Genomic DNA, 17,267 nt, shown 5'->3' on the forward strand with positions numbered 1-17,267 from the left:
AACCCATAATCACAGGTTTCTGGCGTCCCCAAGCATGGGTTGCTGAAGACCTCCTATTCTAACGCGGATCTTCACGGATTTGAGTCAGATTGAAAGTAGGTACCACATAAAGTGTTATATATCATGTGAGTTAAATATCGATCCTTGTCACTTTCAGATAAGGGGCGGTCGGGTAGCCTAGTCGTTAAAGCGTTCGCTCGTTACGCCGAAGACCCGGGTTCGATTCCCAACATGGGTACAATGTGTGAAGCCCATTTCTGGTGTCCCCCGCCCTGATATTGCTGGAATATTGCTAAAAGCGGCGTAAAACCATACTCACTCACTGACTCACTCACTCACTTTCAGATAAATATATCATTTATTAAATACATAATCATGTGTGTCATCCTTATGTCAATCAACGTGTCCGAGGCCCATATCTGGTGACCTCCGCCGTGATATGGCTGGAATATTCCTAAACGTGACGTAAACCCATACTCCCAAATTTAAACCAACGAGCAGGAGTATGGAGCTGAAAACCAAGCAACACAGGTAAATCTGGCATTGGAACCAAGATCATAGTAATCGGGCACGTCTAAGGGAGGCAACTCTGCAATTAGATCGTGGTACCTAGATGAATGTACCACTCGTGTCCCCTAGAATCCGACGAAGGATAATGCCCTGCCAATAATAGGGGATCTTATTTCACAGACTCACCATTTCATCTGAAATTAATCCCATCGTCTTGCCATTCGCCAAAGCTGGTAGATGAAGCTTGCTCCTTTCGACCCACCCCTTCAGCCTCCCCTCCATCTTTGAAATCACCTGCTCAGTGGCACTGGCTGCCGGAAGTGACACCGTGGTGTCCAGGCGCATGTGCAGCCGCTTCAGAATGAGGGCCCACTCATCTCCTTGGCAGTCGGTTGGTTCGACAGTGTGTTCCTGAACTAGTCGACGTTTTCCTTTGAAGGCATTCCTGCTTTTCGTCTCCTTCAACGTTTTTAGGAGTCGCTGGTCTTCAAGTTTCATATTTAGGAATTTGAGGAAGGCACAGTTGCCGGATGTTGTCTGGTGTATATAGAGACACAGACGTGTCGCCAGATCCTCCTTCAGCTTCACCACAGACTGGGTGGCGTACTTCCGCTTGAACATCCGGTCGTACTGACCTCTGCGCAGAACGAGCATGTCGCAAGCAGCCGTGGTCGTGGCGGTCTCAATGTAACTCTCCAGGCCAAGGACCATCTCCAGAGCACCTAGAAAATACATGCGTGTGTGTTTTTAGATTTGTGGAAACTGACAATTTGTGGGAACAGCTTTAGTCAAATAGGTGCGAAAGTGTGATAGACTGTTGTCATAACTATGTTCCAGCTACAGAATGGACAGACAAACCAGTGGTAGACAGCATGAGCACTGATCCACGCAGTCAGGGTCCGAGGCCACACTCTCAACCATATCACATTTTTTCACCATGTGTCCTTAGTATGTCCCTGGGGACCTACTCCACCCGGGAGACGAGCATGGGGTAGTGGGGTCCTATTCTACCCCGGGAGACTGCCATGGGGTACCGGGGACCTATTCCATCCAGTGAGACGGGCATGGGGTACTGGGGACCTATTCTACTCCGAAAGAGTAGCATGGGTACTGGGGACCTATTCTACTCCGGGAGACTAGCATGGGATACTGGGGACCTACTCCGGCCGGAGACTGGCATGGGGTACTGGGGACCTATTATACTCCGGGAGACCGGCATGGGGTACTGGGGACCAATTCCATCCCTTGAGACTGGCATGGGGGACTGGGGATCTATTCTACCCAGGGAGACTGGCATGGGGTACTGGGGACATATTCTACCCCGGGAGACTGGCATGGGGTACTGGAGACCTATTCTACCCCGGGAGACTGGCATGGGGTACTGGGGATCTATTATACCCGGGAGGCGGGCATGGGGTACTAGGGACCTATTATACCCGGGAGACTAGCATGGGGTACTGGGGACCTATTATACTCCGGGAGACTAGCATGGGGTACTGGGGACCTATTATACCCGGGAGACTGGCATGGGATACTGGGGACCTATTCTACTCCAGGAGACTAGCATGGGGTACTGGGGACCTATTATACCCGGGAGACTGGCATGGAATACTGGGGACCTGTTCTACTCCGGGAGACTGGCATGGGGTACTGAGGACCTATTCTACTCCGGGAGACGGGCATGGGGTACTGGAGACCAATTCTACTCCAGGAGACTGGCATGGGTACTGGGGACCTATTCTACTCCCGGGGACGGGAAGGGGATACTGGGGACCTTTTCCGAGCCCGGGAGACTTGCATGGGTACTGGGGCCCTATTCTACTCCGGGAGACTGGCATAGGGTACTGGGGCCCTATTCTACTCCGGGAGACTGGCATAGGCTACTGGGGACCTATTCTACTCCCGGGGACGGGAAGGGGATACTGGGGACCTTTTCCGACCCGGGAGACTTGCATGGGTACTGGGGCCCTATTCTACTCCGGGAGACTGGCATAGGGTACTGGGGCCCTATTCTACTCCGGGAGACTGGCATAGGGTACTGGGGACCTATTCTACTCCGGGAGACGGGCATGGGGTACTGGGGACCTATTCTACCCCGGGAGATGGGCATAGGGTACTGGGGTTTATTCTTTCCCTGAATCTCTGACAGACATGTGATACTGGGGACGATGACGGTCGAGGGCCGGAAGGGGACTGTGTACCTACCCAGATGCTCGTTCTCCCCCAGGAAGCAGATCTGATGCGCCTTGTGTTCGTTCTTTCTCTTGCGTAACATTTCGTGGGGAGACACCGACACGTTCTTCTTGCTGCAAACAATGAATTAAATAATGAAGGCAGTTATTCTCCGGGTAATAATATATATACAGTCTTTGACGATGATAAGTTTGGACTGGGGGAACTATGGGTAATTGAATTACACATGCATGCATTGTCAATTTGTTCAAAGTGTGTTCATATGTTTCGGGTTTAACGTGTCGTGTACAATGAGACAATGTTTATAACAAAATCAAGTATTTTTTTAAAGACGTCTTGAATTCCAGCATTTATATAAAACAGTTCCCCACAGATACATCTTACAAGAAAATGTATTATATATCTACAGATTATTATATATCCACAGAACGCACCTCTCAAAGGCGCTTAAATGCATGGGTGCTTGTTTTCCACAGTGGTTCCCAAAGTTTGAACCGTTGAACCTTTTAGAATTATATCGACCTGACATCAATATTCTCTGAATTTCCAACGTAGAGTGAGTGAGTGAGTGAGTGGGTTGGGTTTAACGCCGCTTTTGACATCAATCCAGTTATATCACGGCGTGTAAGCTTAATGTTGGAGGAAAGCCCGAAGTGATGCAGGTCTAAGACGGTTACCATTTCAGTGAAACCCATGAGCACGGGTATGGTGCTGACAGGCCTAGAAACAATCGGGGCGAACCGGGATTCGAACAAACAACCATAGGTTTCTGGCGTGCACAAGGGACGCAACTCTGCACACCGAATCGCGGCGCCTTAGACGACTGGGCCACCCGTGCCCCTCCAATGTAGAAATAAAATCGAAAATAACAAAGGTTATCTCCCAAAAGTTTACCTCTGACCGCTGTCCATATATTTATCGCATTTATTAAATAAAGCGTCATTGGTAAAAACATGGGTGGTAGTTACACTTTCTCATCAGATAACTTGTCTTATCGCATGACCTGATATAGATATGGTTTTTATATCTTCAGATAATGAAAATTGTTCATCACAAATTACGTTCAAAATAAATTTATATTTGTAAACAATATTTGTATAGGTCAATCGCGTTATTTTATAAACAACAATATTTGTATGAGGCAATCGTGATACATTTTAGTGAGTGAGTGAGTATGGCTTTAGGCCCCTTTTAGCAATATTCCAGCTATATCACTGCGGGGGACACCAGAAATGGGCTTCACACATTGTACCCATGTCGGGAATCGAACCTGGGTCTTCGGCGTGACGAGCGAACGCTTTAACCACGAGGCTACCCGACCCCCCTGGTACGCTATAAATAATATTATTTGCAGGCATGGATCAATCGTGATGCGTTACAAAATAACAAAATATTTGTATGGGGCAATCGTGTTTTTCTACTGTATATAAACTACTGGACCCTAAACTAAAGTTGTTGTTTTCAAGAAAGAGGGAAAGATATCTAACATGTGAAATGGTTCTCCGGTCCAGAAAGACTAGAAGTATATCTTGGCTTAACAATTTCATGTCGACATTTATTTACAAAAGCATGTGAAGTGCTTTCAAGGCAAGCAGATAAAGCAATGTATTCAGCGAAGAAGTTTATTAGTACATTTAGAAATAATACCTGTTGAATCGCTGTTTAGGATATCTGATGGTAAAATACAGCCAATACTGACGTAACAAATGTTATATTTGGGATAACACTTTCTTAGTAAAGTACAGATTCTCGTACTTTTTTGGGTTGAGTCCCGTCCGGGACGTACGGTTCGGAACATCGGGAAACCTTATATCGCCACAGTATTAAGAAAATTCATACAAAATTTTGTAAGTTTGTTCTTGGCGTCGGCTATCTTATCTCATACTGGATACGTTTGCTCAGACAACCAGATACACGATACTCTATAGACGATGCTAAAACACGCTTCAGCGCCTTGATGACTTTGGGGATATAAACTGGGCTTCAGCTGTTAGAGAAACTCTTTTTTCGCATGTATTTGCTTACGCGTGGATATACCAGGATGATGGAAATAAAATAATGTTCTTAACAATGTTTAAACAACGATGTAAAGATATGTATTGTCAAGGCTGGTCAGCTGTTATAAGATGTTCAAAATCGTTACATGCTTTTCGAGTGTTTAAGATGGAAATAATACCAGAAACGTATTTAACAACAATTTGAGCTTTATCTTAAATACGCAGATGTTTAACGTTTGTTTGTTTGATGTTTAACGCCGCACTCAGCAATATTCCAGCTATATGACGGCGGTCTGTAAATAATCGAGTCTGGACTAGACAATCCAGTGATTGACATCATGACCATTGATCCACGCAATTGGGATCGATGACATGTATCAACCAAGTCAGAGAGCCTGACCACTCGGTCCCGTTAGTCGCCTTTTACGACAAGTGTGGGTTGGTGAAGACCTATTCTACCCCGGATCTTCACAGGTCAGGGGTGTTTAACGAAGTTCAGGCGTGGTATACATACCCTCAATATACAATTATACAGACACTCCAAAGATAATGTTTTAACACCGATGTGTCCTTTCTGCAAATAGTACCAAAAAGATGAACACCATGTTTTATTGATATGTCCAGTACATGAAGATATAAGAATCAAATACCTGCCTAACTATTATTATACGTATCCATCACAAAGAGAATTTGTACAGTTAATGAACAGCAAAAATAGCCACATTCTTTTGATACTTGCAGTTTGCGTTTAAAATGTATTTGAAAGGAGGATAAACCATTGAATATAAATAAAATTGTGTACACCATATTTAGCTACAATCTAATCAGTATACAAGTGGTGTTCCACGACGAATTTTCTTACAACAAAATGGCATTGTACTATTGCCTCATGGCCACACATACGAAATAAATCTGTCTGTCTGTCTGACTACTGGATCCCACAGACATCATGTCATTGTTTACTGCATCGTGATAAGTGAGTGAGTGAGTTGGGTTTAACGTCGCGTCCAAGATGATTGCACTTGTATAGCGACGTGCATGTACGTGTGTGTGTTTGTGTGGCTGCTTGTACTAGTCCGGACTGATGCCGATTTATAGTGCTAGCTCATTGAGATACCATGCCGCAGTTTAACAGGAATACCCCACTAAGACACAGTATACTGACTCCGAGCCGACCAGTCCTTGTTTTAGCCCCTTAATGCCGACAGGGTAACAACAAGTACCATCTTTTAACGTCTTTTGGTATGACGCGGCCGGGGATCGAACCCCGGACCTTCTGCTCTCCGGGCGGACGCTCTATCACTAGACCACGTAGGCAGTTTTATGAGTGAGTGAGTGAGTTGGGTACAACGCTGCTTTGAACTGTATTTCAGTTATATTTGGGAGAAACACCCTTGCAGATCGAAGACGTTTACAACACGAACGTGGGTATGGTGCTGACAAACCAAGAAGCCCAATCAGGGGGAATTTGGGATTCGAACCCACGATCACAGGTTTCTGGCACGCCTAAGGGAGATAACTCTGCACAGCGGACAGCAACGACGTCGACAGTGACACCCATGACGCTACTTCATCACAAACTTGCGTTGAGGTAAGATTATGAAGGTATGCGACAAGAGGGTTGATTGTATTTTTCCTAATTAACAGCATGTGTGCAGCACACACATTAACTATTCCCGACGAGTGGCCACACTTGATGTCCGTGCTCCATAGGGCAATCAACGTCGCCCGTGGGAGGTGAGAGTTGGTGTAATTGTGTTTACAATCCAAGCACAGCCCTTCTGAATGAATCATTCCAAGGTCACGTCCAAGCGCTTTCCCATGCAGTTCATATTGCCTTGTTGAGATGGAAGCCGATAAGAAAGTATCGAGACGTGATCGGGATCGATCAAGCACGACGAAATAATACAGCAATTCTCGGTTCAGCCTGGCTGGAGGTTGCGGCAAGTCTGGCGTTCGGATTCTATAGATCCAATAGAGATTTCTTGATTAGTCTAAACGGGGAGGGTAGAGTATCATAGGGGCCTAGGGATAAGGGTAGGGCTTTGGTAGGTATGGGCGAGGTTTGGATAGGATGAGGGTAGGGTATTGGTGAAGTTTGGGTGGAGTTAAGGGTTTGGTTAGGTAGTATTGATGTAGGGTATAAGTAGAGTTTGGGGTTAGGATAGGGTAGTATTAGAGTAGGGTATTGGTGACGTTTGGGTGGAGCTTAGGGTTTGGTTTAATAGTATTAGGGTAGAGTATCGGTGAAGTTTGGGTAGAGTTAAAGGTTTGGTTTGGAAGTATTAGGGTGGGGTATTGGCTAGGATTGGGTAGTATTCGGGTAGGGTTTGGGTGAAGTTTGGGTAGAGTTAAAGGTTTGGTTTGTGTAGTATTTGGGTGGGGTATTGGTTAGGATTGGGTAGAGTTAAGGTTTGGGTTTGCGTAGTATTAGGGTAGGGTATTGGTTAGGATTGGGTAGTATTAGGGTAGGGTATTGGTTAGGATTGGGTAGTATTGGGGTAGGGTATGGGTGAATTGTTGGTGAGCTTTCGGTAGAGCATTGAGGTGATTTGGGAAAGACTCGGGTGGTGTTTTGGTTTCAGACAACGACACCAAAAGGCCAGAATACGACGTTAAACATTTGTTGGGGATCGAGGTCCACTAATTACATGTCTGTCTGGCAACACCGCATCAGCTGACAGATGTGTAGATGCTGGATGATATCTAGTTTCATTAGCGACAGGCCCAGCAAGGCCTAGGTGATACCAGTTGTTCGTGATCGACTAATTAACAGTATGTCTGTTAACACGGGTAAACTTGTAGATGTTTGATGATAACTGGTGTTTGATTAAGATGCCATCTAACTCAATCGTTAAGACATAGAGAGGAAAGGTTTGTGTCTTACAGACTGGCCCGTGTTTGTACCACGTGAGGACACACATGGAGCAACTTGGATGCTGTGTTTAACACAGGGCACTTAACCTTCTCTACAAACCCTTGATCTACTTTTGACCTCCCCCATAACATTCGACACCAATCGTCCCTTTCCGTAACCTGCAAGACTTGTCCCGGAATAACACGAGATGGCCACAAAAGATAACACCCACGCTTAAAGCACTAGATTCTATTCTGTGTAATACTCATGTGTATTTACTCAACAGAAAGATGATATATATTAGGGCGGAGGGGCGAAGGGTCGGTCTGAAAAATAATTGGTTACAGTAAGTACCTGAAAAATATAATTTGTCATCAGGTTACACAAAAATAGATGTTTTGTTTGAAATAATTCTGTGTAACGAAGCAATGGCCGAAAATGTATATGAAGCTGCAGAGCAAAAGAAAATATACTAGTATACACTTGAAAATTGGATTTGACCAAAAATGTACAAACGTCAAACGAAAGCAGTCGCCGAAACACTTCAAACTAAGGTCCAAAACACAACTATGACACCCGGGTCAAATACATCATCTTCGAATAAACATTTCTTGGTTTTCCAGTTTTAGCCGTCTACAAAACATCAGCAAGCCATGCTTGACGTAACTGCTTCAATCTGACTCAAACCCGTGAAGTTCAAGGTTGGAATAGGTCTTCAGCAACCCATGCTAGCCGAAAGAGGCCATTAACGGGATCGGGTGGTCAGGTTCGCTGACTTGGTTCATGCATGTCATCGCATCCCAATTGCGTACATAGATGCTCATGATTTCAAGCACTGGATTGTCAGGACAAGACTCGAATATTTACAGATGGCCGTCATATAGCTGGAATGTTGCTGCGTGCGGCCTTAAACAACAAACTAACTTTCTTTCGCCTGGCAATTTGTTTTTATCTTTAAAAAGAATATTGAAAGTTTGGTCCATATATTGTGGCTCATAAGGTTATTTGGCTTCCCCAACATTAATTACATTTTGAAACAAATGTAGCGGTGTTTCCGACTACAAATACCACTTTGCTTGGCCTAAAAGGTATATTCATAACACATTTTATTGCAATCAAATGTATGGGTTCAGCTGGTAACTGAAGCCCGAGGAACCCTGTGTGGAGCCAGGTTCTGACGTGGAGCTCGTAATGTATGCCCGTGATTAATCAAATGTTGACGCAATACACACACATAAATGAGTGTAACCTAAATCTTATGGAGAACATGTCCAAGGACGTCTGCTTGGAATCGCAAAGTTTATATAAGATACATTATAACGGACCTGATTAATTGTTGGTTTAAACCCATCTGGTTTGACCTCCACGAATTGTGTGTTAATGTGTGGCGGTGTCAGTGTTACGCGAGCCGGGGACGAGACTCGACTGGGAGTTGTTTTATTACAGCCCAAATAAAGAGTATGGTGTCTTTATTATGGGAATGGTGTAACCTGAGACCCGTACGGGGCTTGAGAACCCATGTACGTAAACCCTGACTCACATCAGGGATCACGAGTGTATATTGATTGGTTTATTAAACTATTGAATTTAAAATCAATAACTAATTGATATCGATACGAAAAAAATATTTCATATCTGTTGGTATTTGTTGAGTTCGGAGTAGAAACATATTTTGTAAACATAGGATAGTGCGATATTGCGTTTTCGCCGTTTTGAACGGGATATCAGTCATATCCTGACCGTCAGTTCTCAGTCCAGAGTAACCATACAACCATACAGTCCGTAGATACTGAAGTGATTTTAAAATGAAACTCCAGCCAAATCCGAAGAACATGAAATGGTCGGCTTTTTTTTAGTTATCAACAATTCTTTAAACTGAAACCTTTCGCAAGTAAATCTGCGTGTTTCGGGTTTTTAAAAAAAATAAACAACCATGTGAATCCATCATACCATCAATACCCAGGCCAGACTGAGGTCCGACTTCGTTTTGATAAATTGGACTCAACGTCAGACATGTTCCATAACAGTGACCAGAGAAACATATATTTGGTTTTGATCGACCATTTGAAATATTGGTCAAGGCCATAAAGTCTTTGGCTCAGAGGGAGATGGACATGTTCTCGCGAGATCTTTGACGTCATGAGTTAACCCAGATCTTCACCCTCCTAGTGTCAGTGGGTTAATGAGATACACACCACTGCTAATACAGGGTAATATTACCTGAGCAGAATGAAGGCGTCGCCTGGTTATTAATGTTGTAGATTGTTGATAAAAAATATGGTTGGATCATTAGCCACCCAGGTCGAAATCAAACCCGGGCAACGAGTTGATATTCTGATGGTGAGATACGATCCGATGTAAGCCACGTGAGGTTAGTCTATAGGTGTGATTTGGTTGCGGTCAAACTGACCTCCGAATAATGACGAAACAGTGTCAATGTGTATTCTGTATATTACCTTTGACTTCAATCTCATCAAAATCAGTTCGAAGTTTTCGCTGCCGCTAAACAAAGATCTGAGGACATCCCATTACGGGTCACGTCAGAACGACCTTTCGCGGACTTTGACCGACCACTGAAACAACTAACAGCTCGAGCTTTACGGCACCCGTTTCAACATGGCGACTTCGATTTCAGACTATACTTGAAAAATATGTTGATACAGTTCTCGATTAATATATTGAAAACTAAAAAAACACATTCCGGAATGTCTTATATATGGTTGCGATTGTATGGCAGTTCTTCCTACGCACTGTGCAACGCCTCCTCCTTTCAAATGTTTATCTCACGGTAGCGAGAGATAGACGATAATTTTGACGGAATCAGTCGTACGGGCCTAACTGTCGTTCGGAATACCCCATGTTAACTTTTTCGAGGTTGCATGCTTAGAAAACACATTCCGACTGTCATTTTCATGGTCTGGTAAGCGACACTTTGATTGGTCGGATGAAAGGTCGTTCTGACGTGACCCGTAATGGGATGTCCTCAGATCTTTGTTTAGCGAAAGCGAGAACTAAGATCTGATATTAATGAGATTGCCTTTGACTTAATTTTATTATCGGATTTTGTACGGAAGTTTTCGCTCTTTTCCGTAACCTTCAGACACTCTCGGGTATTTTCGGTTATTGGCGTTATTACGGAGGAGCTGTGTAATAAGTGAAGTGTGAAGGAGCGCGTTTTGTTAAACGTTGCTCAGGTTTTGTTTGTTTGTTTGTTTGTTTGTTTGTTGTTTAACGCCACACTCAGCAATACTCCAGCTATATGACGGCGGTCTGTAAATAATCGAATCTGGACCACGAAATCCAGAGACTGACATCATGAGCATCGATCTACGCAATTGGGATACGATAACATTTATCACCCAAGTCAGCGAGCCTGACCACCCGATCCCGTTAGTCGTCTCTTACGACAAGCATAGTAGCCTCTTACAGCAACTATGGCACAATAGTCTGGGCCACACGTGACCCCTGGTTCTGAAAAGAATAAATTTGTAACGAAGCTGGCCCCTCCACACTAACTTATGGCCGAACCTATTCTTCGCCAGTCAGCCACATCCGCAGATAGACAGGACTTGGAAGTTGTCCAACTAACACGAATGTATCATTTTCTCCTACATAAAGAATGCACGTGGACAATCAACACCTACTAATTGACGCATGGCGTGTCCTCGGATTAAACAAAGTTGATGTTAAACTGGTTGAGTCCCGTGCGAGATGTCACACTCCAAGGCCAGATCAGGTTGTGCTTATCTAAACACAAATATTGGAACAACGCACATCACTGCCTTGCTGTACTCATTAAATCCATAGACGGACACCCACCCACCCACCCCACCCCACCCCCCGCACCTCCCCCCCCCCCCCCACCCCCCCACCTCCCCCCACCTTGAACCTTGAACCTTTGAAAACCAAATGTAGTATGTTGTTATATGTGTCATAGTTCTAATATCACTAAAAGTAATCCATAATTATAGTGGTCATAATTCAATAATACGTTTTGTATTTTTCACAATATTTTATCTTACAACTAGCCAAACCTAAATATATTTTGTCATAGTTCTAAAATCACTATAATTAATCCATAATTATAGTGGTCATGTCCGAGAAATCAGCTCTACCAAGTTAATTCCCCCACTAGCTTGGTCATTGTGACGTCACAAACAGGACCACGCCCACTAAAATTAATATTCTGGACCCCTCAGTTTTAAAATTGCTGCATCAACCCTTCAACGCCAAGTTCTTAAGGCAATGTTTTTAACTTATTTTCTAAGACAATATGTTAAATGGTTCACTGGTCATGTTTTCCACAGTTATATTCGTCATAGGTTAACCTGACCACGTTTGACATCCATTGGTGGTATGATAACGAGATCGACCCGTGAAGATCCGGGGTAGAATAGGTCTTCAGCAGCCCATGTCCTTATTCCCTGTCCTTATCATACGCTGTATTTATTCCCCGTCCTTATCATACCCTGCCCTTATTCCCTGTCCTTATCATACCCTGTCCTTATCACACACTGTCCTTATCATATCCTGTCCTTTCCAAGGCATATGTTAATGGTTTTACGAGGGTGAAATGACGACAGGAGGAGTGAGTGAGTATGGTTTTACGCCGCTTTAAGCAATATTCCAGCAATATCACGGCAGGGGACACCAGAAATGGGCTTCACACATTGTACCCATGTTGGGAATCGAATCTTCGGTGTGACGAGCTAACGCTTTAACCACTAGGCTACTCGACCGCCCCACAACAGAAGGACATGTTACTTGAACCTTTAGTTCAGGTGAGCTATATAACTGAATATTAACACGTTTAGATCGCGGAAACCATAACTAATGATATATCAACATCCAATTTCGTATTTTGGTCGATCAAATTAATATTATTTAAATATGATATCAGTCTTGTAACAGTTGGCTTAAAATGAAAATAAACGTACTAAGCCATCGTACATTTAAATAGTTTTATGTATATCTAAGACTGGGGTTGTAAAATATCAGTAGATAAAAGCGACAAAAGCAATTCCATAATCATAAGACATCTCTGCTAAAAGCAGCGTCCACTGAACTATTCCGACTAGACTAACATCTAGTCTCTGAAATGAACATATCGTACAGAAATAAAATAGTTGTTAAATTATCTTAATAAAAAAATAATAAAAAGGAGCCCAGAGACCCTCTTCATTTACTGCAGAAATCTAGACTTGCCAAACAGTATAGACTTGCATGGGCTATATTTGAGATATGTGTATCAGGGTTTGTAAGACAGACCAGTGTCCGACTGTGCCATGTGCATGTGTTTGAATCGCTATCAAATAGTGATGACGCCAGGTGCCCGCGACAAGGTGAGCATATGGTACAAGTCAATATGGGGGATTGCATCGGACGCGATTTTTGTCACTGATGTGTCAATTTAGAAATGTCCTCCACATGTCTACCAAAAAACATTTATAAAGGTTTACTGGGGCTTTGAATTGTGTAGCCTTGATCAAACAACTTTTTAGCAAGAATCGTATGATCTTCGTAGAACGATCATGCTCGATTGTACCTCAAACTTGTGAAATGTGGACACCAAAGGCTGGAGCTGCAGGAATATTGCTCAACAGAAAGGGAGAGTTGACTATTGGAAAGTTGAAGTCATCCCTCTTGTCATACAGTTTTATGGATAGTTGTTCTGGTGAGTCTCTCTGACAAAATCTTTCTACATAGATCTAAATATGAAGCAGATGAGGTAGTACCACTGGTCTCCTTTAGTTCTAGTTCAGGTGGGTAAATCAGTGCAAAGAAATTGACTATTTGATTTAAGGATTGACTGTGTATTTTTTTCGGTTCATACCTCAATGAACCGAAAAAAATACACAGTCAATGCTTATAATTAAATTCGACAACGTAAAACATGTTTTATCTACAATAGTTTAACCCAAAACAGTTGCATATATCAAAACAGACAAAAATGACGGCATTGATGAACATTCCAGGTGTAGGAATACATACAGTGGCGTGACATGAATCAGGTGATCGTTTAATTTATGCACATAACTTGACACACCTACACTGTCAGTAGCCAATCAACGGAGAGTGGGATTAAAACAATGTTCATTTGACCTGTCAATTAAGGCAAGAGGCGAAAAGACTTGCAACAGTCAGACTGTAACGAACCGGAAAAAATATGTCCGAGAGAAGGCGGCTGTTTCAAATAACATGGTCATTTACTACGTGATTCAAACATTACTTCTCTGATTACGGTAAAACAGTTGGAGAAATGCTAGTTAGAAATGAAACGCTAAGACATGAACGTTGAACCGAGGCGAGCGGGAAAAAAACAGGCGAGCGAGCCTGCACGTTTGCTGTTTCATTCATTCTCGGCCTTCGGTTTCAAAGGGTAGTTTGGACAATGAATATGCATGAAAGTCGCTAAATGTCCTGTGCATGACGATACACGTGAGCAGAAAGGGAATTCCCTCGACTGTAATATTGGGATTCCCCGACATTCCGCAGTAATAAAAGTAGTGCGCAGCGGTGGGCGTGGCTTAATTTTTTACATTCACTTGGAAATGAATGCAATAACACGTGACCAATTCAGCTAATCAGAATGCAGGAATTTCCATGAACACAACGAAAATTTAATTATTGGTTAATGAACGATATCAGATCATCGATATATCTAAAGCTTAGTTAATCTTCTTGTACAAATTCGCTTGTTTGGATTCTGCCAGTCAGACTTCAGGGAACCATCACACTGAAGGGCACAAAAAACTCCGAAACATAGGTTATCATTTATATTTATCGAGTTTCTGCATATAATCTATAAACACAACACTCACACATGTGAATATTGAACAAGAACCAGAACTATGAAATGCTTCTGACCATTCGTGCCTAACTCGTGTTATTCCGGGATAAGCCGAATAGCGACTCGTGCCCCTCTCGTGGCCATTTTTGCGACCGGGTTCCGTCTAAGCGCAAAGGGGCAAAGCTAAAAGAATTGTCAACTCCTTGCGTAATGATTAGCGTATATTTTCCCATATATTTTATATATTTCAGATGCAATTTAAAGCACATCGGGACATGTGGTATTTAAAGCACATGCGGTATTATACAGTATGATTGAACTCATTTAACTGTATCTTGGGTATATTTTTAGATGAGAGACATATGTAAAATCAAAACTTATTCTCGATGGATTCTTTGACCGAAGAACTTGAAGTCATTTTGATTGGTTTGTCGAATTTTCGCACATAACATTCATCGATAGGGGACGAGTCTTCTTGCAGGTTTCGGAAAGGGTCGAGAGGTGACGAATGGCTTCTGACACACGGAATAAGCCGAGTGGATCCGAATGACATCCCTGGATACTCGGCATTGAGCATGCGCAATATTTCCACCAATAGAAATGGTCCACTGAGACTCTTGAATCCCGTGAGGTAATTAACCCACGTGTCTGATATCAGCTTGACAGGAACAAAGGCTGTTGGTCATGTCACGTGTTGCCTTGACTCGGTGCCAGGAGTTGGACTTTGGCCTTAGTTCATATGCACCAGTAGTGCGCTTGCTCCAAATAGGGATCGTGTGCATCACTACACACGGTCAAATGTATACCAACACTAATGGCAGTACAGTTAATATTATAAAGTGTTCAACGTGTAAGATATTGAAGTTCGATTCCGGCCCTGTAGAGTTCCACAAAACACACTAACAACCGGTTTTTCCAGTACTGGCAGACCTTTTTTGGCCTTCTGGGATTTTGAAATTTTAAGTTACAGAAAAATATTGTCATGAAAATTATCAGACATGATCTTAAGGCTAACCTTTTTTCCTTTCTGTTAGTTTCAATTTTCGAGTGAGCGAGTATGGCTCTACGCCGCTTTTAGCACAATTCCAGCAACAGCACGGCGGGGAACACCAGAAATGGATTTCACACATTGTACCCATGTGGGGAACGAACTCGGGCCTTTGGCGGACGAGTGAACGCTTTAACCACCAGGCTACCCCACCGCCACTGAAAGTTTTGAGTGAGTGAGTGAGTGAGTTTGGTTTTACGCCGCTTTTAGCAATATTCCAGCAATATCACGGCGGGGGACACCAGAAATGGGCCTGAAAGTTTTGAAGCCGTGAGACATCAGAACAGAGAACATATAGCAACACGAGTAAAATGGACGGTTTTGTCAAACGTCATGAGAAAATCTACGTTCATAACCCTGGATTACCGTAAGTACTGTTTGTACCCACACTTCCTACACAAACCAGCCTGTGTTGAGGCACAGGAGTCCGTATCTAAAAATAGACGCCCTCATGCATATTCATGTCCATCTCATGGTGGAGATGGTCATGAATATGCATGAGGGCGTCTAATTTTTAGATGCAGATTCCTGTGGTTGAAGGTTCATGTTCAAATATCAATGTTTCCTCTTGAAACAATCTTTGCCTTATAATTTGGCACGATGTCTGCATTTTGTGGTATGGAAAGTTCCAACAAGTGTTGAAAACAGAAGCCGTATTATCATTCATAAGAACATCGCTTATAACTTTCATAACGAATTCTGACCCGTGAAGATCCGGACTGATGCCGATTTATAGTGCTAGCCCACGGAGATACCATACCGTGACGACACACAATAAGAAGAGGATCCGTGAAGATTCTGGACAGAATAGGTCTTCAGCAACCCATGCTTGCCGTAAAAAGGCGACTATGCTTGTCGTAAAAGAAGACTAACGGGATCAGGTGGTCAGGCTCGCTGACTTGGTTGATGCATGTCGTGGATCAATGCTCATGATGTCAATCACTGGATTGTCTGGTTCAGACTCGACTATTTTCTGACCGCCGTCATTTAGCTGGAATAGTGCTGAGTGCAGCGTTAAACAACAAACAAACAAATCATAATGATTTCTAAAAGAAAGCACTTTTCTTAAATTATGTATATCTGGTGGGCCAAAAAGGGATCATATTTTCCATCAAAGGAAATGCCACAAATATATATATTATTAAAAAAATTAGTCATCATTTTTCAACACTACGATATTTTGATAATTGGATTTTATATACTTCTTTGTGATATATCCACCATTAATTCACAGCGATTGTGCAGCATTCTCATATCAGTGTTAGTAAATGTGTTTGGTGCACGCTACTGCCATGTATTTACCAGGAAATCTTAATCACCATAGATAAACTGATATGTTGTGTACTGCATGTTTCTGGTCTGAGGTTCTGCTCAAAGCTTATTCCATTCGTGACCAACTCGTGTTATTCCGGGACAAGCCGAATAGCGTCTTCTTGCAGGTTACGGAAAAGGGAGAGTGGTGACGAATGAGCTTATTCGTGGCCACTCGTGTCAAGCCGAGAATGGTGTTGTCTTGCATGTTGCAGACAGGACAAGTGGTGACGACGCATCACACTCTGACACGACTGACCATTTCCTTGAGGTTACGGAAAGCAACGAAGGTTTGCCGATTGGAATTATCAAAGCTTTTGACTCACTCGGAAAGTAGTTCAGGCAGCACTGTGTTAAGCTCCGCCCACTGCTGTGGAAACTGGAATTTATACGCCGTCTGGTCCAGCACTATTTCTACCTCACCCCTGAAGCAACAAAGAAAAACACACGTCATGTCAAAATGAGTTGTCACTCGATAAAAAGGTCGTCGAAAAATTAGTACAGGATGAGATATTTTTAAATTGGATATTCCATCTCGAAAACAACATTTCTACCAGATGT

General features: G+C 43.1%; 1 protein-coding gene across 1 annotated transcript in view; it reads right to left on the reverse strand.

Moving 5' to 3' along the window:
- LOC139447563 (uncharacterized) overlaps positions 1-17,267 on the reverse strand; it is a 38,293-nt gene that overhangs the window by 2,870 nt on the left and 18,156 nt on the right. The window contains exons 5-7 of the mRNA XM_071228966.1: positions 17,033-17,131; positions 2,716-2,816; positions 697-1,232 (exon numbers count right to left, since the gene is read on the reverse strand). Coding sequence (XP_071085067.1) covers positions 697-1,232; positions 2,716-2,816; positions 17,033-17,131 — 736 coding nt within the window. The remainder of the gene's footprint in view (positions 1-696; positions 1,233-2,715; positions 2,817-17,032; positions 17,132-17,267) is intronic.

Source organism: Haliotis cracherodii, unplaced genomic scaffold (assembly GCF_022045235.1).
Source record: "Haliotis cracherodii isolate W230 unplaced genomic scaffold, xgHalCrac1.p SCAF_7, whole genome shotgun sequence".
Classification (NCBI taxonomy): domain Eukaryota; kingdom Metazoa; phylum Mollusca; class Gastropoda; order Lepetellida; family Haliotidae; genus Haliotis; species Haliotis cracherodii.